We start from the raw sequence: 23,696 nt of genomic DNA, 5'->3' as shown, positions 1-23,696 counted from the left end.
AGAAGAACCGAGCACACCCCCATTCTCATCGACGGAGCTGTAGTGGAGCAGGTTGAGAGCTTCAAGTTCCTTGATGTCCACATCACCAACAATCTATCATGGTCCAAACACACCAAGACAGTCGTGAAAAGGGCACGACAAAACCTATTCCCCCTCAGCAGACTGAAAGATTTGGCATGGGTCCTCAGATCCTCAAAAAGTTCTACAGCTGCACCATCGGAAGCATCCTAACTGGTTGCATCACTGCCTGGTATGGCAACTGCTCGGCCTCCAACCGCAAGGCACTACAGAGTGTCATGCGTACGGCCCAGTACATCACTGGAGCCAAGCTTCCTGCCATCCAGGACCTCTATACCAGGCGGTGTCAGAGGAAGGCCCTAAAATTGTCAAAGACTCCAGCCACCCGAGTCATAGACTGTTCTTTCTTGTTATTTTACTGCTGCTCTTTAATTATTTGTTACTTTTATTTCTTATTTTTTACTTATCAATTTTTTCTCAACACTTATTTTTCTTAAAACTGCATTGTTGGTTAAGGGCTTGTAAGCAAGCACCTCACTGTAAGGCCTACACCTGTTGTACATGTGACAAATACAATTTGATTTGATTAGACCATTCTTTCATGGCTGCAGCAGAGTGACCAATAGCAGGGCTCCGCCTCCCATCAAAAGACCTGTGAGTAAAAGGAGAAACAGAGTGATAAATACACTGAACAAAAATATAAACGCTATGCAACATGCAAAGTGTTGGCCACATGTTTCATCAGCTGAAATTAAACAATCCATAAATGTTTCATACAAGCTTATTTCTCTCAAATTTTGTGCACAAATTTGTTTACATCCCTGTTAGTGAGCACTTCTCATTTGCCAAGATAATCCATCCACCTGACAGGTATGGCATATCAAGAAGCTGATTAAACAGCATGATCATTACACAGGTGCACCTTGTGCTGGGGACAATAAAAGGCCACTCTAAAATCTGCAGTTTTGTCACACAGCACAATGCCACAGATGTCTCAAGTTGAGGGAGCGTGCAATTGGCATGCTGACTGCAGGAATGTCCACCAGAGCTGTTGCCAGAATTTAATGTTAATTTCTCTACCATAAGCGGCCTCCAACATCGTTTTAGATCATTTGGCAGTACTTCCAACTGGCCTCACAGACCACATATAACCACGCCAGCCCAGGTGACAGCGTGCTCCAGTTCCTGCAAGTATCCAGCAACTTCACACAGCCACTGAAGAGGAGTGGGACAACATTCCACGGGCCACAACCAACAGCCTGATTAACTCTATGCAAAGGAGATGTGTCGCACTGCATGAGGCAAATGGTGGTCTCATGCATATACTGACTGGTTTTCTGATCCACGTCCCTACTTTTTTTAAGGTATCTGTGACTAACAGATGCATATCTGTATTCCCAGTCATGTGAAATCCATAGATTAGGGACTAATTAATTAATTTAAATTGACTGACTTCCTTATATAAATTGTAACTCAGTCAAATATTTGAAATTGTTGCATGTTGCAGTTATATTTTTGTTCATTTTACAATTATTTTGTTTTAGCTACAGTACCAGTCAAAAGTTTGGACACACCTACTCATTCAAGGGATTTTCTTTATTTGTACTATTTTTTACATTGTAAAATAATAGTGAATTATGTAGTAACCAAAAGAGTGTTTAAGAAAACAAAATATATTTTAGATTTTAGATTCTTCAAAGTAGCGACCCTTTGCCTTGATGATAGCGTTGCACAAGCTTGGCATTATCTCATTGCATTCTTTCAGCTTCACCTGTCTTGAAGGAGTTCCCACATATGCTGAGCATTTGTTGGCTGCTTTTCCTTCACTCTGCGGTCCAACTCATCCCAAACCATCTCAATTGGTTTGAGGTTGGGTGATTGTGGAGGCCAGGTCATCTGATGTACCACTCCATCACTCTCCTTCTTGGTCAAATAGCCCTTACACAACCTGGAGGTGTGTTGGGTCATTGTCCTGTTGAAAAATAAATTATAGTCCCACTAAGCGCAAACCAAATGGGATGGCGTATCGCTGCAGAATGCTGTGGTAGCCATACTGGTTAAGTGTGCCTTGAATTCTAAATAAATCACAGACAGTGTCAACAGCAAAGCACCCCCTCACAATCACACCTCCTCCTACATTCTTCACGGTGATAACCACACATGCAGAGATCACAAAGACACGGCAGTTGGAACAAAAAATCTAAAATTTGGACTCATCAGACCAAAGGACAAATTTACACCAGTCTATTGTCCATTGCTTGTGTTTCTTGGCCTAAGTAAGTCTCTTCTTCTTATTGGTGTCCTTGAGTAGTGTTTTTTTTGCAGTAATTTGACAATGAAGACTTGATTCATGCAGTCTCCTTTTGATGCTGAGATGTGTCTGTTACTTGAACTCTGTGAAGCATTTATTTGGGCTGCAATTTCTGAGGCAGTTAACTCTAATGAACTTATCCTCTGCAGCAGAGTTTGGGTCTTCTCTTCCTGTGGCGGTCCTCATGAGAACCAGTTTCTTCATAGCTCTTGATGGTTTTGCGACTGAACTTGATGAAACTTTCAAAGTTCCTGAAATTTTCCGAAATTAACTAATCTTCACGTCTTAAAGTAATTATGGACTATCGTTTCTCTTTGCTTATTTGAGCTGTTCTTGCTATAATATGGACTTGGTCTTTTACCAAATAGAGCTATTTTCTGTATACCACTCCTACCTTGTCACAACGCAACTGATTGGCTCAAACGCATTAAGAAGGAAAGAAATTCCACAAATGAACTTTTAACAAGGCACACCTGTTAATTGAAATGTATTCCAGGTGACTACCTCATTAAGCTGGTTGAGAGAATGCCAAGAGCGTGCAAAGCTGGCATTTTTTATTTAACTAGGCAAGTCAGTTAAGAACAAATTCGTATTTACAATGACGGCCTACCCCGGACAAACCCTAACACAGACAGCACTGGGCCAATTGCGCGCCGCTCTATGGGACTCCCGATCACAGCAGGTTGTGATAAAGCCTGGAATCGAACCACGGTCTGTAATGATGCCTCTAGCACTGAGATGCAGTGCCTTAGACCGCTGCGCCACTCGGGAGCCCAAGGCAAAAGGTCCCTACTTTGAAGAATCTCAAAAATAAAATATATTTAGATTTGTTTAACATCTTTTTGGTTGCTACATGATTCCATATGTGTTATTTCATAGTTTTGATGTCTTCACTATTATTCTACAATGTAGAAAATAGTAAAAAATATAGTACTGCATATATTATCATAATCTTTAGAATATAGTTTTCTGTGGCATCATCTCGCAACCTACAGTATATGTAGTTTAGCTGTATATAAACAACATAATCTGAGTCATAATGATAATACAAGAGAAAGATAATAGAGAGTGATTCTTACCAGTGAAGAGAGAACCATGAACTGTGCTGCCTGAGTCAGGTAGTCGTGCATCTAAAACAAAAATGATTGGAAATATCTAAAACATGTGTATAACATTTAAATCAGTATGGCATTAGAAATATGTAATTCTAAGATCATGTCAATTCAATTATACTACAAAACATTAAGAACACCTGCTCTTTCCATGACATAGACTGACAAGGTGAAATCTATGCTCCCTTATTGTATGTAATTTGTTAAATCGGTGTAGATGAAGGGGAGGAGCCAGGTTAAAGAAGGATTTTTAACCCATGACACAATTGACATAGATTGTGTATGTGTGCAATTCAGAAGGTGAATGGGCTAGACAAAACATTTAATTGCCTTTGATCGAGGTTTAGAAGTAGGTGTCAGGCGCACCGGTTTGTGTCAAGAACTGCAATACTGCTGGGTATTTCACGCGCAACAGTTTCCTGTGTGTATCAAGAATGGTCCACCACCCAAAGGACATCCAGACAACTTGACACAACTGTGGGAAGTATTGGAATCAACAAGAGCCAGCATCCCTATGGAACGCTTTCGAAACCTTGTAGAATCCATGCCCAACAAATTGAGGCTGTTCTGAGGGCAAAAGGGTAGGAAGGTGTTCTTAATGTTTTGTACACTCAGTTTAGTTAGGTAATGACTTACCAGTAGTTAATATAACATCTTATTTCAGTGTACCAATTTTTGTAATCTACCAGATTATTTAATTAGCTAAATATTTGATAATTCTCACAATTTTTCCCAGACTGCACTTGGACATTCCTCCCAATGAATTACAAAAAGTCCTTTCTTTTTAGGGACAGATTGCAGTATACTGGGGGGAGGGGTGGTCCAAAATAGGGGAGGGTTGTCAAATGTATTTTTTTGCTTTGGGGTGGGTTGTGTTGTAGTCTACCAGTCTAATGGTCTATCCTGCCCTCTATCCACCATTCACAGTGACAGTTGGCCGGCCAAGTGCAGGCTCCTGTGCAACTTCCTATTCAGGTAGGATGCAATTTTGAAACTTAAATGTATTTATAATAATTTGTTTTATCATTATTGTATATAATTGTTATTATTGTAAGCTTATTTATGAATCGAAACCAGTTCTTTAAATATGCAACACCTATTTTGTTTAATTCTGTCGAGACATGGCTAAATTAAATCAGATCTGACTTTTTAATTGTGTGCTCCATATTTAGTTTAAGATAAGTAGGTCTGTTGTAAAATAAATACATTTTTTATGTTATTTGTTGGGTATGGTAGGCACTCTCCTTTGTTGGTAATTGCCGTTGTAGCCTGTTCAAAGTTTTTGTGAAGGTTTAAACCAGTTCGCATGTGTTTTGTTTCATTCTGTTTCTGAAATGCTGTGTTTGCCGGAATATAATAGCCTGCTCATCATTTTCCTATAAGCAATGGCTTGACTTACTTTTGGTATTACCCTAATAAAGTTTTGAAACTTTTGTGAAGGTTTGGTGTAGCTGTTATTAAGCTTTAGCTACTGCAAGCCTATGATATGAAGGCAGTGCGCACCGGTACTCCAACTGACTCAGACAGTTGAACTTGAGGTGAGGAATGTTTCAGGCCTACCAGAGGTACTCCTATAATCTAACAATTTAATGCTTATCTTTATAACAAATATGATCATCGAAAATGTACGAATTAGCCTCCTTCTGTAAGTCTATATCTGTATAGCATACACAGTAGCCATCTGACATAAAGAAATGCATGTAGGTATCATTGCATTCCGCCAGCATATCTTCATCTCTCTTTATCTCTCTGGGGCTAGGTCTAAGCTTCTCTTCTTTTATATAGATTATATACACTGCTCAAAAAAATAAAGGGAACACTTAAACAACACAATGTAACTCCAAGTCAATCACACTTCTGTGAAATCAAACTGTCCACTTAGGAAGCAACACTGATTGACAATAAATTTCACATGCTGTTGTGCAAATGGAATAGACAACAGGTGGAAATTATAGGCAATTAGCAAGACACCCCCAATAAAGGAGTGGTTCTGCAGGTGGGGGCCACAGACCACTTCTCAGTTCTTATGCTTCCTGGCTGATGTTTTGGTCACTTTTGAATGCTGCCGGTGCTTTCACTCTAGTGGTAGCATGAGACGGAGTCTACAACCCACACAAGTGGCTCAGGTAGTGCAGCTCATCCAGGATGGCACATCAATGCGAGCTGTGGCAAGAAGGTTTGCTGTGTCTGTCAGCGTAGTGTCCAGAGCATGGAGGCGCTACCAGGAGACAGGCCAGTACATCAGGAGACGTGGAGGAGGCCGTAGGAGGGCAACAACCCAGCAGCAGGACCGCTACCTCCGCCTTTGTGCAAGGAGGAGCAGGAGAAGCACTGCCAGAGCCCTGCAAAATGACCTCCAGCAGGCCACAAATGTGCATGTGTCTGCTCAAACGGACTCCATGAGGGTGGTATGAGGGCCCGACGTCCACAGGTGGGGGTTGTGCTTACAGCCCAACATCGTGCAGGACGTTTGGCATTTGCCAGAGAACACCAAGATTGGCAAATTCGCCACTGGCGCCCTGTGCTCTTCAAAGATAAAAGCAGGTTCACACTGAGCACGTAATAGACGTGACAGAGTCTGGAGACGCCGTGGAGAACGTTCTGCTGCCTGCAACATCCTCCAGCATGACCGGTTTGGCGGTGGGTCAGTCATGGTGTGGGGTGGCATTTCTTTGGGGGGCCGCACAGCCCTCCATGTGCTCGCCAGAGGTAGCCTGACTGCCATTAGGTACCGAGATGAGATCCTCAGACCCCTTGTGAGACCATATGCTGGTGCGGTTGGCCCTGGGTTCCTCCTAATGCAAGACAATGCTAGACCTCATGTGGCTGGAGTGTGTCAGCAGTTCCTGCAAGACGAAGGCATTGATGCTATGGACTGGCCCGCCCGTTCCCCAGACCTGAATCCAATTGAGCACATCTGGGACATCATGTCTCGCTCCATCCACCAACGCCACGTTGCACCACAGACTGTCCAGGAGTTGGCAGATGCTTTAGTCCAGGTCTGGGAGGAGATCCCTCAGGAGACCATCCGCCACCTCATCAGGAGCATGCTCAGGCGTTGTAGGGAGGTCATACAGGCACGTGGAGGCCACACACACTACTGAGCCTCATTTTGACTTGTTTTAAGGACATTACATCAAAGTTGGATCAGCCTGTAGTGTGGTTTTCCACTTTAATTTTGAGTGTGACTCCAAATCCAGACCTCCATGGGTTGATAAATTGGATTTCCATTGATTATTTTTGTGTGATTTTGTTGTCAGCACATTCAACTATGTAAAGAAGAAAGTATTTAATAAGATTATTTATTTCATTCAGATCTAGGATGTGTTGGTTAAGTGTTCCCTTTATTTTTTTGAGCAGTATATATATATATAAATATTTTTTTTAAATATTATTATCATACAGTGGACACCTAAGCCTATAGGCCTATGCATGCAATGCCCCCTGATGCATTTAGTGCTCAAATCTACGACAGTTGAACCATGAGGTGGACAATTATTGTTTTAGGAAAGTAGCCTAAAAACCAATAAAAAGATAGGCTATAAAGTGTTTGCATATGCTACACATCGAAACACAAAGAATAGCGTTTTGTAATTTGTTAAGCTATTTTTAAGGACAAGTAAATGTGGCTCATTTTGTCAATATCCCTCGTTTATTGATGGCACTGGCTGAGGCCGGGTCGGATCTGAATACACATAACGGTTCACCAGCCAAACATCTAAAGAATAAGCTACAGACTACAGTTGAATATTTTCCTGGTATTTTACAAATGTTCCATCTCGAGAATAATCACTGGTATTTCCTGCCAAACCGGAAGTGTCATTCTAAAGTATATAAAGAATAAAAATGTCTGGATTTGATTAGAGCCTTGACCAGCATAAAAATTCAAGCCCCCAAAAGACCAAATGATTGTGCCCTTATCCAATACATAGCAGACTATGATATAGGCTACCGCACATTACGTACGAAAGAAAAACATAAAACCTGCCTCCTCTTTCTCTATTGTTTCTTCATTCCTTACTCGCTTTCAACAGTTACATGGAATACGTTTTGTTTTCCTTATCTTCATCATTGTAATGACATACTTGAATAAAAAGGACTAGAATAAGATGCAGACGGAAATATTTTCTCTTTACTAAGATTGAATGATTACAGGTCTGAACAAATAATTGCTACAGCCTACCGCCATCCCACGTTCTCTATTCTTTCAAACTCCCCGGCCCGTGGCTGTGAGTTCTATTGGCTTCTGTATGTAACATTCAGCAAACAAGAGTTAGCATCCCTCTTCCAATAGTCAATTAGTATAAGAAATGCCAAAAAAAAAATTCCAGCAAGCTATTCTAGTCTAGTTTTTCCTGAGATAGCTAAGGAGCGTTTTTTAAGCAAAGTCAGCACAATAACTGTTTGTCGGGAGCTTCATGAAATGGGTTTCCATCGGCTGGAGTGGTGTAAAGCTCGCCAACCATTGGACTCTGGAGCAGTGGAAACGCGTTCTCTGGAGTGATGAATCACACTTCACCATCTGGCAGTCCGACAGACCAATCTGGGTTTGGCGGATGCCAGGAGAATGCTACCTGTCCCAATGCATATTGCCAACTATAAAGTTTGGTGGAGGAGGAATAATGGTCTGGGGCTGTTTTTCATGGTTCGTGCTAGGCCACTTAGTTCCAGTGAAGGAAAATCTTAACGCTACAGCATACAATTACATTCTAGATAATTCTGTGCTTCCAACTTTGTGGTAACCATTTGGGGAAGGCCCTTTCTGCTTCAGCATGACAATTACCCCGTGCACAAAGCGAAGTCCATACAGAAATGGTTTGGAAGAACTTGACTGGCCTGCACAGAGCCCTGACCTCAACCCCATCGAACACCTTTGGGATGAATTGGAATGCCGACTGCGACCCAGGCCTGATCGCTCAACATCAGTGCCTGGCCTCACTAATGCTCTTGTGGCTGAATGGAAGCAAGTCCCCGCAGCAATGTTCCAACATCTAGTGGAAAGCCTTCCCAGAAGAGTGGAGGCTGTTAAAGCAGCAAAGGGGGGACCAACTCCATATGAATCACCCATTATTTTGGAATTAGATGTTCGACAAGCAGTTGTCCACAAACTTTTGTTCTTGTGTAAACTTTTGGTAGTGTAAATATAAGGCTAATAACTGCATTGAATTTATTCCTGGAATTATTACATGAAAGAGGTAGGCTAGTACATATATACAGTTGAAGTCGGAATATTACATACACTTAGGTCTGAGTCATTAAAACTAATTTTTCAACCACTCCACACATTTCTTGTTAACAAACTGTATTTTTAGCAAGTCAGTTAAGACATCTACTGTGTACATGACACAAGTAATTTTTTCAACAATTGTTTACAGACAGATTATTTCTCTTATAACTCACTGTATCACAATTCCAGTGGGTCAGAAGTTTACATACACTAAGTTGACTGTGCCTTTAAACAGCTTGGACAATTCCAGAAAATGATGTCATGGCTTTAGAAGCTTCTGATAGGCTAATTGACATCATTTGAGTCAATTGGAGGTGTACCTGTGGATGTATTTCAAGGCCTACCTTCAAACTCAGTTCATGTTTGCTTGACATCATGGGGGGAAAAAAAAAATCAGCCAAGACCTCAGAAAACAAATTGTAGACCTCCACAAGTCTGGTTCATCCTTGGGAGCAATTTCCAAACGCCTGAAGGTACCACGTTCATCTGTACAAACAATAGTACGCAAGTATAAACACCATGGGACCACGCAGCCGTCATACCACTCAGGAAGGAGACGCGTTCTGTCTCCTAGAGATGAACGTACTTTGGTGCGAAAAGTGCAAATCAATCCCAGAACAAGAGCAAAGGACCTTGTGAAGATGCTGGAGGAAACAGATACAAAAGTATCTATATCCACAGTAAAACGAGTCCTATATCGACATAACCTGAAAGGTCGCTCAGCAAGGAAGAAACCACTGCTTCAAAACCGCCATAAAAAAAGACAGATTACGGTTTGCAACTACACATGGGGACAAAGATCTTACTTTTTGGAGAAATGTCCTCTGGTCTGATGTTTGGCCATAATGACCATTGTTATGTTTGGAGGAAAAAGGGGGAGGCTTGCAAGCTGAAGAACACCATCCCAACCATGAAGCACGGGGGTGGCAGCATCATGTTGTGGGGGTGCTTTGCTGCAGGAGGGGCTGGTGCACTTCACAAAATAGATGGCATCATGAGGAAAGAAAAGGATGTGGATATATTGAAGCAACATCTCAAGACATCTGTCAGGAAGTTAAAGCTTGGTTGCAAATGGGTCTTCCAAATGGACAATGACCCCAAGCATTCTTCCAAAGTTGTGGCAAAATGGCTTGAGGACAACAAAGTCAAGGTATTGGAGTGGCCATCACAGCCCTGACCTCAATGCTATAGAACATTTGTGGGCAGAACTGAAAAAGCGTGTGCAAGTAAGGAGGCCTACAAACCTGACTCAGTTACACCAGCTCTGTCAGGAGGAATGGGCCAAAATTCACCCAACTTATTGTGGGAAGCTTTTGGAAGGTTACCTGAAACGGTTGATTCAAGTTAAACAATTTAAAGGCAATGCTACCAAATACTAATTGAGTGTATGCAAACTTCTGACCCACTGGGAATGTGATGAAAGAAATAAAAGCTGAAATAAAGCATTCTCTCTACTATTATTCTGACATAACACATTCTTAAAATAAAGTGGTGATCCTAACTGACCTAAGACAGGGAATTTGTACTTGGATTAAATGTCAGGAATTGTGTTTAAATGTATTTGGCTATGTCACGTTCTGACAAGTAAAGGGGTTATTTGTTATTGTAGTTTGGTCAGGACGTGGCAGGGGGTGTTTGTTTTAAGTGGTTCGGGGTTTGTTGGGCTGTGTTTATGTAGAGGGGTGTTTGTTTAGAGTGTTCCGGGGTTTTGGTTTATGTTCTATGTTAGTATATTTCTATGTTCTAGTTTAGTCTTTCTATTTCTGTTTAGTTGATGGGGTTGACCTTCAATTGGAAGCAGCTGCTCTTCATTGCTTCTAATTGAAGGTCTTATTTAAGAGGGGTGTTTTTGTCATGGGATTTGTGGGTAGTTGTCCCCTTGTTTAGTGTCTGAGCACAGCACATGACAGGACTGTTAATGGCGGTCGTTGTGTTTGTATACGTGTTTTTCCTTTCCTTCTTTTTACCAATTAAAGAAGATGAGTATACACGTTCCCGCTGCACCTTGGTCCAATCATTACGACACCCGTTACAGGCTAAGGTGTATGTAAACTTCCGACTTCAACTGTATACAGTACCAGTCAAAAGTTTGGACACCTACTCATTCAAAGGTTTTTCTTTATTTTTACTATTTTTTACATTGTAGAATAATAGTTAAGACAAAACTTTGAAATAACACATGTGTATTCATATCGTAACCAAAACAGTGTATTTCAGATTCTTCAAAGTGGTCACACTTTGCCTTGATGACAGCTTTGCATACTCTTGGCATTCTCTGAACCAGCTTCATGAGGTAGTCACCTGGAATGCATTTCAATAAACAGGTGTGCCTTCTTAAAAGTTAATTTGTCGAATTTCTTTCCTTCTAATGCATTTGAGCCAGTTGTGTTGTGACAAGGTAGGGTTGGTATACAGAAGATAGCCCTATTTGGTAAAAGACCAAGTCCATATTATGGCAAGAACAGCTCAAATAAGCAAAGAGAAACAACAGTCCATCATTACTTTCAGACATGAATGTCAGTTAATATGGAACATTTCAAGAACTTTGAACGTTTCTTCAAGTGCATTCGCAAAAACCATCAGGCGCTATGATGAAACTGGCTCTCATGAGGACCGTCACAGGAAGAGAAGACCCAGAGTTACCTCTGCTGCAGAGGATACGTTCATTAGAGTTACCAGCCTCAGATTGCAGCCCAAACAAATGCTACACAAAGTTCAAGTAACAGACACATCTCAACATCATCTGTTCAAAGGACACTGTGTGAATCAGGCCTTCATGGTTGAATTGCTTCAAGGAAACCACTACTAAAGGACATCAATAAGGAAAAGAGACTTGCTTGGGCCAAGAAACACGAGCAATGGACATTAGACCGCTGGAAATCTGTCCTTTGGTAAGATGAGTCCAAATTTGAGATTTTTAGTGCCAACCGCCGTCTCTTTGCTAGACGCAGAGTAGGTGAACGGAAGATCTCCGCATGTGTGGTTCCCACCGTGATGCATGGAGGAGGTGGTGTGATGGTGCTTTGCTGGTGACAATGTCTGTGATTTATTTAGAATTCAAGGCACAATTAACCAGCATGGTTACCATAGCATTCTGCAGCAATACGCCATCCCATCTGGTTTGCGCTTAGTGGGACTATCATTTGTTTTTCAACAGGACAATGACCCAACACACCTCCAGGCTGTGTAAGTACTATTTTAACAAGAAGGAGAGTGATGGAGTGCTGCATCAGATGACCTGGCCTCCAAAATCACCAGACCTCAACCCAATTGAAATGGTTTGGGATGAGTTGGACAGCAGAATGAAGGAAAAGCAGCTAACAAGTGCTCAGCATATGTGGGAACTCCTTCAAGACAGGTGAAGCTGGTTGAGAGAATGCCAAGTGTGTAAAGCTCCAAAAAATATATTTTAATTTGTTTCACACGTTTTGGTTACTACATGATTCCATATGTGTTATTTTATAGTTTTGATGTCATCACTATTATTCAAAAAGATAGAAAATAGTAAAAAGAAAGAAAAACCCTTGAATGAGTAGTTGTGTCCAAACTTTTGACTGGTACTGTATATCAATTTTGAACAAATTGATCTATTTTGGATGCAATTTGAATGGGATTGATGGAGAGAGAAAGACTAACAGAATGCTGACGTTCGCACTGATTTAAAGCAACAATATCAAGTGACACGCTGTTTTAAAACTGAAGCTGAAATTGTAAAAAATGATCTTTACGGTAAAGAAAGATGACCCCTGAAAGCCAGATGAAGATGCGTAGTCCTTATATTACTGTAGCATACGCTGCAGCAAATGTAGGGACCACAATGGAAGTAAGTCCCTGACTTTATTGTGGAATTCCAGTCACTTTAAAATGATCTATTTTGTTTTACTGACAAATAATATCAAACAATCAATAAATCCAAACTGTGCAGCAGCAATTTGATGAATGGAAAGAGACATCTGTTACAAAACACCAAAATGTTTAAGGAGATTGTTAAACTTCGATACTGGGTAAGACTACAAGGTAGGGAGTGATGTGTTTTCTGTTTGTCAAGATTGACATGGTCTATTTATTGTGATGTTGAAAACGCAAAACATGATATGGAAGTGCCCGAAGTTGGTACGTTTTGTTTATTGGTTGTGGGGTGCATCGGCACAGAAACCTTTTGGTGGAGAATTAGTTGCATGTATTTTATATAATTATAAATATGACATCAATATGTTGAAAATCTGATTCCCTCCTTGCTGATCATTGTCTACAACCGGCTCTGATTGTGAAGTAATGAAACAGGCAGGGAGAGTGAGCTCCTCTGTGGTGGTCGGTCGAACCCTCAACCTTCTGGCCCGTAGCCCTGCGTGGCATCGACTGTGCCACAAAAGCATGCTGAAGTGGCAAAGCTGATATCAATGTTTATAAAGACAGGGTCACTACAGTTCTTGTTATTTGTGGTCATTAACATTATTTTGAGTTAATTCTATTAAGAGGAGGGTGTTACATTTATTTTACAGTACAATTGGAGGGTCTTGTAAAAATATTTTTAACATTGGGGAGGGGGGTGCATTTTTTATAATGACACCTTGAGTTGGACCAGTGTCCCCAACTTAACCCAGTAAATTTCGATCTGTCCCTTAAATGCATGAAGAGAAATGAACAAGTGTGCACTAAGATCAAAAGGGCTGGAGTAGTGATGAGTCAAGAGCAGGAAAAGCCCATGCAGCCTCACCTTCTACCTGCAGGTGTCCCGCCACCCTCCCGGTCGCCTCAGGAGGGCCGAATATTATGTTTGCCTGACAGGTGTAGTTCCCAGCATCATCCTTGGTGACATTGTTGATTACCAGGGTGGTCCAGCTTTCCCCACTAGTCAGATTGTAACCAGGTTCCAGCTTGAAGGTACCGTCAGCCCAGTAGGCAATCTGTCTTTTATCGCGTTCCCACCTGATGCTGTTAGCATTCTCCACACCATGTTCCCATCTCAACCTGCCCTCCTGACCAACCGTGGCTTTCCATTCGATGGCTGCAGCTACAGGTGACAGCAAAACAAACAGAGAGGCTAGTCATGTCAACAGAGTTGAAGTTGATAGTTTGAGCATCTAGAGACCATACTGTATATAGGTGACTATCCAAATAGTGGCGCTGCAAACCTTGCCCCACAACGGAAAACCACTAATCTGACAAACACACAGAGACTTACCCATGAGAGAGACTCCCAAGATTAGTACCAGGATGGTTATCTTCATCTCCATCTCCTGTGACGAGAGTCAACACAAAAGCTACAAGATATTTCAATATATCATAAAACATATAGACGTACAGTGAGGGAAAAAAGTATTTGATCCCCTGCTGATTTTGTACGTTTTACCACTGACAAAGAAATTATCAGTCTATAATTTTAATGGTAGGTTTATTTGAACAGTGAGAGACAGAATAACAACAAAAAAACACCTGAAAAACGCATGTCAAAAATGTTATAAATTGATTTGCATTTTAATGAGGGAAATAAGTATTTGACCCCTCTGCAAAACATGGCTTAGTACTTGGTGGCAAAACCCTTGTTGGCAATCACAGAGGTCAGACGTTTCTTGATGTTGGCCACCAGGTTTGCACACATCTCAGGAGGGATTTTGTCCCACTCCTCTTTGCAGATCTTCTCCAAGTCATTAAGGTTTCGAGGCTGACGTTTGGCAACTCGAACCTTCAGCTCCCTCCACAGATTTTCTATGGGATTAAGGTCTGGAGACTGGCTAGGCCACTCCAGGACCTTAATGTGCTTCTTCTTGAGCCACTCCTTTGTTGCCTTGGCCATGTGTTTTGGGTCATTGTCATGCTGGAATACCCATCTACGACCAATTTTCAATGCCCTGGCTGAGGGAAGGAGGTTTTCACCCAAGATTGACGGTACATGGCCCCATCCATCGTCCCTTTGATGCGGTGAAGTTGTCCTGTCCCCTTAGCAGAAAAACACCCCCAAAGCATAATGTTTCCACCTCCATGTTTGACGGTGGGGATGGTGTTCTTGGGGTCATAGGCAGCATTCCTCCTCCTCCAAACACGGCGAGTTGAGTTGATGCCAAAGAGCTCCATTTTGGTCTCATCTGACCACAACACTTTCACCCAGTTGTCCTCTGAATCATTCAGATGTTCATTGGCAAACTTCAGACGGGCATGTATATGTGCTTTCTTGAGCAGGGGGACCTTGCGGGCGCTGCAGGATTTCAGTCCTTGACGGCGTAGTGTGTTACCAATTGTTTTCTTGGTGACTATGGTCCCAGCTGCCTTGAGATCATTGACAAGATCCTGCCGTATAGTTCCGGGCTGATTCCTCACCGTTCTCATGATCATTGCAACTCCACGAGGTGAGATATTGCATGGAGCCCCAGGCCGAGGGAGACTGACAGTTCTTTTGTGTTTCTTCCATTTGCGAATAATCGCACCAACTGTTGTCACCTTCTCACCAAGCTGCTTGGCGATGGTCTTGTAGCACATTCCAGCCTTGTGTAGGTCTACAATCTTGTCCCTGACATCCTTGGAGAGCTCTTTGGTCTTGGCCATGGTGGAGAGTTTGGAATCTGATTAATTGATTGCTTCTGTGGACAGGTGTCTTTTATTCAGGTAACAAACTGAGATTAGGAGCACTCCCTTTAAGAGTGTGCTCCTAATCTCAGCTCGTTACCTGTATAAAAGACACCTGGGAGTCAGAAATCTTTCTGATTGAGAGGGGGTCAAATACGTATTTCCCTCATTAAAATGCAAATCAATTTCTAACATTTTTGACATGCGTTTTTCTGGATTTTTTTGTTGTTATTCTGTCTCTCACTGTTCAAATAAACCTACCATTAAAATTATAGACTGATCCTTTCTTTGTCAGTGGCTAAACGTACAAAATCAGCAGGGGATCAAATACTTTTTCCCTCACTGTAGGTATCCTACTGCCGGCAGTTATGCAATGACATCTTCCTCTTTCACTCTGTGACATGTCCGTAGACGTGTACCGTTCTCCTGTTGGAAGCACCAGGAAACTACGAGGCTTTGAGGCCTACTGCTGATTATTGTCTTGGAGATTAGTTTTAGGGCCACAACCACAGACAAAGCATAAGTTACTAACGTAGTTAGCCACCACATAAATCAGTTGCGGTAGAGAATCCTGAGAAGAGATAACCACCATACAGACAACAAACAACAATATTCTAGCCTGTGGCTTCAAGGCTTCTATATACAGCATGTGAAGCCTGCTTATAATCGTTCAACTTTCACCCTTTAAAAATATTGGAATCTGTAAATATCTCCTAAAGTGAGTTTACATGATTTGTCTTACACCAGTGCATTCATTTTAAACTCATAAGGAGGAAGGAGCGAGTGTATTTTAGAGAAAGACAGACCGTAGGAACTGTCAACGGCAATATTAACCCCAATATTTTCATTTTAAAATAAACCTCTGAACCCCAAGCCCAAACTGTCTACTAGGGTCTACCTATGTAAATAGTTAAAATAGACAGATAAGCCTCAAAATACAACCTGTAAAGTATGATAGGTAGTCCTAGTCTTCTGGTCGGTTCTGTCGCATAAATTCAATGTATTTCCGTAAGAGGAGAGATCAGTGGTTGGCAACTGTGTTCTGTCAATCAAATGAAGCTGAATGAACGGCAGATATGCAATGACATGGCTTTCCATTAGATGGCTGCAGCTACAGGTGCTTCACCATGACAGCAAGCAGAGAGGCAAGTTACTGCATATCAACAGAGTTGAAGTTGATAGTTTGAGCATCTAGAGACCATACTGTATATAGGTGACTATCCAAATAGTGGAGCTGCAAACCTTGCCCCCACAACGGAAAAGCACTAATCTGACAAACACACAGACTTACCCGTGAGAGAGACTCCCGAGATTAGTACCAGGATGGTTATCTTCATCTCCATCTCCTGTGACAAGAGTCGACACAAAAGCTACAAGATATTTCAATATATCATAAAACATTTAGACATGCAAGTATCCTTCTGCCGGCAGTTATGCAATGACATCTTCCTCTTTCACTCTGTGACATGTCCGTAGACGAGTACCGTTCTCCTGTGGGCAGTCCTCAACTTTATTGTGCAATCCCAGTCACTTTGAACATTATTTGTGTATACATGTATTTTTCTTACTGACAAAAAAATTCAATCAATCAATCAATAAATCCAAACTGTGCAGCAGCAATTTGATGAATGGAAAGAGACATCTGTTACAAAACACCAAAAAGTTTAATGACATTCGGAGATTGTTAAGGCAAGTCTTCAACACTGGGTAAGCCTACAAGGTAGGGAGTGATGTTTTCTTTTTATTTATTTATTATATATTTTTTTGTGTATTTTTCACCCATTTTTCTTCAATTTCGTGATATCCAATTGCGATCCAATTACGATCTTGTCTCATCGCTACAACTCCTCAACAGGCTCATGAGAGGCGATGGTCGAGTCATGCGTCCTTCGAAACATGACTCGCCAAACTGTGCTCCTTAATACCCGTCCGCTTAACTCGGAAGCCAGATGCACCAATGTGTTCGAGGAAACACCGTTCAACTGACGACTGAAGTCAGCCTGCAAGCGCCCGTCCCGCCAAAAGGAGTCACTAGAGTGTGATGAGCTAAGTAAAGCCCCTCAGCCAAACGCTCCTCCAACCCGGATGACGCTGTGCCAATTGTGCGCCGCCTTATGGGACTCCCAGTCACAGCCGGTTGTGACAGCCTGGGATCAAATCCGGGTCTGTAGTGACACCTCAAGCACTGCGATGCAGTGCCTTAAACTGCTGCGCCACTCTGGAGGCAGTGATGTGTTTTCTGTTTGTCGAGATTGACGTAGTCTATTTATTGTGATGTTGAAAACGCAAACCATGATATGGAAGTTCCCGAAGTCGGTACGTTTTGTTTATTGGTTGTATGGTGCATTGGCACAGAAACCTGTAGGTGGACAATTTGTTGCATATATTTTCTATAATTATAAATATTGGATCAAAATGTTAAAAATCTGATTCCCTCCTTGCTGATCATTGTCTACAACCGGCTCTGATTGTGAAGTAATGAAACAGGCAGGGAGAGTGAGCTCCTCTGTGGTGGTCGGTCGAACCCTCAACCTTCTGGCCCGTAGCCCTGCGTGGCATCGACTGTGCCACAAAAGCATGCTGAAGTGGCAAAGCTGATATCAATGTTTATAAAGACAGGGTCACTACAGTTCTTGTTATTTGTGGTCATTAACATTATTTTGAGTTAATTATATTAAGAGGAGGGTGTTACATTTATTTTACAGTACAATTGGAGGGTCTTGTAAAAATATTTTTAACATTGGGGAGGGGGGTGCATTTTTGATAATGACACCTTGAGTTGGACCAGTGTCCCCAACCCCCCAGTAAATTTCGATCTGTCCCTTAAATGCATGAAGAGAAATGAACAAGTGTGCACTAAGATCAAAAGGGCTGGAGTAGTGATGAGTCAAGAGCAGGAAAAGCCCATGCAGCCTCACCTTCTACCTGCAGGTGTCCCGCCACCCTCCCGGTCGCCTCAGGAGGGCCGAATATTATGTTTGCCTGACAGGTGTAGTTCCCAGCATCATCCTTGGTGACATTGTTGATTACCAGGGTGGTCCAGCTTTCCCCACTAGTCAGATTGTAACCAGGTTCCAGCTTGAAGGTACCGTCAGCCCAGTAGGCAATCTGTCTTTTATCGCGTTCCCACCTGATGCTGTTAGCATTCTCCACACCATGTTCCCATCTCAACCTGCCCTCCTGACCAACCGTGGCTTTCCATTCGATGGCTGCAGCTACAGGTGACAGCAAAACAAACAGAGAGGCTAGTCATGTCAACAGAGTTGAAGTTGATAGTTTGAGCATCTAGAGACCATACTGTATATAGGTGACTATCCAAATAGTGGCGCTGCAAACCTTGCCCCCACAACGGAAAAGCACTAATCTGACAAACACACAGAGACTTACCCATGAGAGAGACTCCCAAGATTAGTACCAGGATGGTTATCTTCATCTCCATCTCCTGTAACGAGAGTTGACACAAAAGCTACAAGATATTTCAATATATCATAAAACATTTAGACATGTACGTATCCTTCTGCCGGCAGTTATGCAATGACATCTTCCTCTTTCACTCTGTGACATGTCCGTAGACGAGTACCGTTCTCCTGTTGGCAGCACCAGGAAACTACGAGGCTTTGAGGCCTACTGCTGATTATTGTCTTGGAGATGTTTATGTTGCATTAGTTTTAGGGCCACAACCACAGACAAAGTGTCACGTCCTGACCAGTAAAGGGGTTATTTGCCTTCTGATAACCAGGCGGCGAATCGCATCTCTGCATGTCTGGCAGACATATCAGTGTGGATGACGGATCACCACCTCAAGCTGAACCTCGGCAAGACGGAGCTGCTCTTCCTCCCGGGGAAGGACTGCCCGTTCCATGATCTCGCCATCACGGTTGACAACTCCCTTGTGTCCTCCTCCCAGAGTGCTAAGAACCTTGGCGTGATCCTGGACAACACCCTGTCGTTCTCCACTAACATCAAGGCGGTGACCCGATCCTGTAGGTTCATGCTCTACAACATTCGCAGAGTACAACCCTGCCTCACACAGGAAGCGACGCAGGTCCTAATCCAGGCACTTGTCATCTCCCGTCTGGACTACTGCAACTCGCTGTTGGCTGGGCTCCCTGCCTGTGCCATTAAACCCCTACAACTCATCCAGAACGCCGCAGCCCGTCTGGTGTTCAACCTTCCCAAGTTCTCTCACGTCACCCCGCTCCTCCGCTCTCTCCACTGGCTTCCAGTTGAAGCTCGCATCCGCTACAAGACCATGGTGCTTGCCTACGGAGCTGTGAGGGGAACGGCACCTCCGTACCTTCAGGCTCTGATCAGGCCCTACACCCAAACAAGGGCACTGCGTTCATCCACCTCTGGCCTGCTCGCCTCCCTACCTCTGAGGAAGCACAGTTCCCGCTCAGCCCAGTCAAAACTGTTCGCTGCTCTGGCACCCCAATGGTGGAACAAGCTCCCTCACGACGCCAGGACAGCGGAGTCAATCACCACCTTCCGGAGACACCTGAAACCCCACCTCTTTAAGGAATACCTGGGATAGGATAAAGTAATCCTTCTAACCCCCCCCCCCTTAAAAGATTTAGATGCACTATTGTAAAGTGGTTGTTCCACTGGATATCATAAGGTGAATGCACGAATTTGTAAGTCGCTCTGGATAAGAGCGTCTGCTAAATGACTTAAATGTAAATGTAAATGTTATTTGTTATTGTAGTTTGGTCAGGACGTGGCAGGGGGTTGTTTGTTTTATGTGGTTCGGGGTTTGTTGGGATTTGTGTTTATGTAGAGGGGTGTTTGTTTAGAGTATTCCAGGGTTTTTGGTTATGTTCTTTGTTTTGTATTTCTATGCTCTGTCTATGTTGTGTATTTCTTTGTGTTGGCCTGGTATGGCTCTCAATCAGGAACAGCTGTACATCGTTGTTGCTGATTGGGAGTCATACTTAGGTAGCCCGATTTTCACCTGTCATTTGTGGGAAGTTGTTTTTGTACTGCTAGGGTTAGCCTGCAAAACTGTTTAGCTGTCATTCGCTTTCTTGTTTTTGTTACGTGTTCATGTTTATTAAAATAAACGTTAAAACGAGCACTCAACCCGCTGCGCCTTGGTCTACTCCCTTTGACGGCCGTTACACAAAGCATAAGTTACTAACATAGTTAGCCACCACATAAATCAGTTGCGATAGAGAATCCTGAGAAACGATAGACAACACACAACAATATTCTAGCCTGTGGCTTCAAGGCTTCTTTATATGTGAAGCCTGCTTATAATTGTTCAAATTTTGCCCTTCAAAAATATTGGAATCTGTAAACATCTCCTAAAGTGAGTTTACACGATATGTCTTACACCAGTGCATTCATTTTAAACTCCTAAGGAGGAAGGAGCGAATGTATTTTAGAGAAAGACAGACCGTAGGAACTGCCAATGGCAATATTGACCACAATTTTTTCATTTTAAAATAAACCTCTGAACCCCAAGCCCAAACTGTCTACTAGGGTCTACCTATGTAAATAGTTAAGATAGATCGATAAGCCTCAAAATACAAACATACTGCAGAATATGATAGGTAGTCCTAGTCTTCTGGTGTGTTCTGTTGCATAAATTAGACTTATTTCCGTAGGCGGAGGAGAGATCAGTGGTTGGGAACTTTGTGCTGTCAATCAAATGATGCAGAATGAACACAGGTATTACATTGCCTTCTCTTCTGTACAGGACCACAACCACAGACAGGAAATTACAGTAAAGTCTTTACCTAAACTTTCAGCCTTTTAGTAACACATTACATGACCTCAGCCACCTCATCGTCTAACCTCTGCTGTACTGTCGAGGCGAGAACTAGTAGAGAAGAGTTTGGAGGGGATTAAACATGAAATAAAAACGGAAGTCACGAATGTAACTATGGTTCTACTTCATACCTTTCAGACTGTCAGTATAGCTGAAAGTATGGATTATATCCCTCGCACTCCGTGCAGGTCGAGCAATAATAACAACTAAATCATGCAGGTGACGTGACAGCGTGGGAGGACGTGCCCCCACGGTTCATATAAAACCGTACGTCAGACCACGCACTGTTGTAGAGAATCTTCTCGCCCATAAGATTCAGAGTGACAGAAAAGTACTGACGGTCTTACAGGTATACGTAGAACCATATTTACATTCCTAACTTCCGTTTTACTTCATACCTTTCAGACCGTCAGTACAGTTGAAAGTATGGATGACTCATACCAACAGGGTCATGCGGAATAGCACTACTAACATCTGATTAATGCACCACTACCACTGGAAGAATGGCAGAGCCCATGGTGTGGCAGGATGCGACGTTGACCTTGTAAAATCTTAAGAACGTGCAGGGCAGCTGTGCATATCTCATTAGTGGGACGCCTCTCAGTGTGCCCCCGCGGTTCATATGTGTTCAGATGTGGCGACACTTCTGGTCGAGTGACATATCACACGTTCTGGGACAGGGAGCCCTACACCCTTGAGTGAAAGCCAGACTGTGAAAGCCTGACTGTGAAAGCCTCTGCTTGGACAATGAAAGGCCTTTTGACTTCCCACCGAAGCACAGAAACAGCTGATCTGACTTTGTGTAGTGCTCCGAGGCTTGCATATAGCGTTTGAGGGAAAGGACCCGACACAGGAGATTTGCTCGCTCCTCCGCAGCATTCTGGAAAGGAGGGGGGCAGTAGGCTGCCAGCTCGATGGCTTGATTGATGTGAAGGGGTGATAAAACCTTAGGCAAAAAAGTTGGATTGGGCCATAAGGTCATGCCTAGGTCATCTGCCTTCCATCGTAGGCAGACAGGGCTCATATAGAGAACGTGGAGCTCACTCACACGTTTCGCTGATGAAATAGCTAAGAGGAAAGACATTTTCAGAGATGACCCTTTTATGTCCGACTCCTCCGTATGCTTGAAAGGAGGTTTTTGTCAAAGCCTTCAATATTAGTGGCAGATCCCAGGATGCCACGTGGATGGCTCCCTGTGGGGGATGCAGACGGCGGACACCTTGTAAGAATTGGCATATGAGTTAGTGGGCCCCTGCCGATTTTCCATCAATGTGTAAATGGTTAGCCATCCCTGCCGATTTTCCATCAATGCGTAAATGGTTAGCCATCCCTGCCGATTTTCCATCAATGTGTAAATGGTTAGCCATCCCTGCCGATTTTCCATCAATGTGTAAATGCTTAGCCATCCCTGCCGATTTTCCATCAATGTGTAAATGGTTAGCCATCCCTGCCGATTTTCCATCAATGCGTAAATGGTTAGCCGATATGGCTGAGGCTCTCACTGCAACGTCTCGATAATAGCAGGATCGCAACCGATCAGTAGAGGGTCGGGCTCTTCGGAGGCCATGCCCATAGCTGTAGTTGGTCTGGGCTGGGATGCCATATCTTGCCGTCTAACTGTGAGAGCAGGTCCTGTCTGTGAGAGAGTTGCCATGGCTCTCCCTGCAGAAGACTAAGGGTTGGAAACCAGGGTCTCGCTGGCCATCTGGGGGCTACAAGCAGCAGCCTGTGCCGAGCCTTAGAGACCCTGTGCAACATTGCTAAGATCAGGGGGGGGGGGGGTGTCGGAGGGAAAGCATACAGTAGGCCCTCTGAATCGCTGCCATATCATCTTCACCACTTGTGGGTGAAGTCTCCATTCCCCCGGGGACAGTTTCTGTCACGACAAGAAGTCTGCCACCTCGGACACCTTGCCTGGGAGATGAATGGCTCATAGGGAGACCAGTTGTGGTAGGGCCCATATCAAGAGTTGTTGGGCCACCTGTAGGGACTGTACAAACCTTGTTCCCCCTTGATGGCTGATGTGGAACACTGTCAATGTACAGTATTGTCTGATTGAATCAGGACATGTTTGTGTTGGAGAAACGGCAGAAAGTGATTCAGGGCTAGTTAAACTGTCTGAAGTTCTAGCACGTTGATGTGCTCTTTCTTCCCAAGCCTGTTAATGAAGTGTCGGTCGTCACTACTTCCCGTCATGCCGGAATTGATCCGAGAGGGACACCTGTAGTCAGGTAGTCTCTCTTCCTCCACGGCAGCGGAGCAGAGTAGCACGCCCTTGTCACCCGTATTTTGGTGTTTCTGTCCTGCTTGGGGTCTAAGCGGAGGTCATTGAACCGCACCTGTAGTAGCCTTAAAGACAGCAGGCCTAACGGTGTCACTGCGGAGGCTGCCGCAAACATGCCCATCAGTTGTTGGAAGGTTCGTACCTTCACCAATGCATTCAACTGGAATTGTTGCAGAAGAAGAAGAATGCTGTACACGTGCTGAGGTGTTATACTGTACATGCCCTCATAGTGCGGGAGTTCAGAGACATGCCAATAAAGGTGACCTTTTGGCTTGGCAGGAAGTTGCTCTTTTCGTTGTTGGCGCAGATGAGGTGGCACAGATGAGCCAGTCATCGAGGTAAGGAAGGATCTTGATCCTCTGTAGGTTGAGGGAGCTCAGGGCTGCCCTCACTCATCTTGTGAAGACACG

At 43.3% G+C, this 23,696-nt stretch overlaps 1 protein-coding gene across 1 annotated transcript in view; it reads right to left on the bottom strand.

Annotated features, from left to right (window-relative positions):
• Nucleotides 1-510: 510 nt before the first annotated feature.
• The window catches only part of LOC115173876 (uncharacterized), a 29,740-nt gene continuing 6,554 nt past the window's right edge, over nt 511-23,696 (bottom strand). The window contains exons 2-9 of the mRNA XM_029732358.1: nt 18,620-18,674; nt 18,151-18,447; nt 16,524-16,578; nt 16,175-16,274; nt 13,854-13,908; nt 13,386-13,682; nt 3,409-3,459; nt 511-670 (exon numbers count right to left, since the gene is read on the bottom strand). Of these exons, the coding sequence (XP_029588218.1) occupies nt 618-670; nt 3,409-3,459; nt 13,386-13,682; nt 13,854-13,908; nt 16,175-16,274; nt 16,524-16,578; nt 18,151-18,447; nt 18,620-18,671 (960 nt within the window). The 5' untranslated portion in view covers nt 18,672-18,674 and the 3' untranslated portion in view covers nt 511-617. The remainder of the gene's footprint in view (nt 671-3,408; nt 3,460-13,385; nt 13,683-13,853; nt 13,909-16,174; nt 16,275-16,523; nt 16,579-18,150; nt 18,448-18,619; nt 18,675-23,696) is intronic.

The sequence above is a fragment of the Salmo trutta genome, chromosome 34 (assembly GCF_901001165.1).
Source record: "Salmo trutta chromosome 34, fSalTru1.1, whole genome shotgun sequence".
Lineage (NCBI taxonomy): Eukaryota > Metazoa > Chordata > Actinopteri > Salmoniformes > Salmonidae > Salmo > Salmo trutta.
This window is presented reverse-complemented; position numbering and strand designations above follow the sequence as displayed.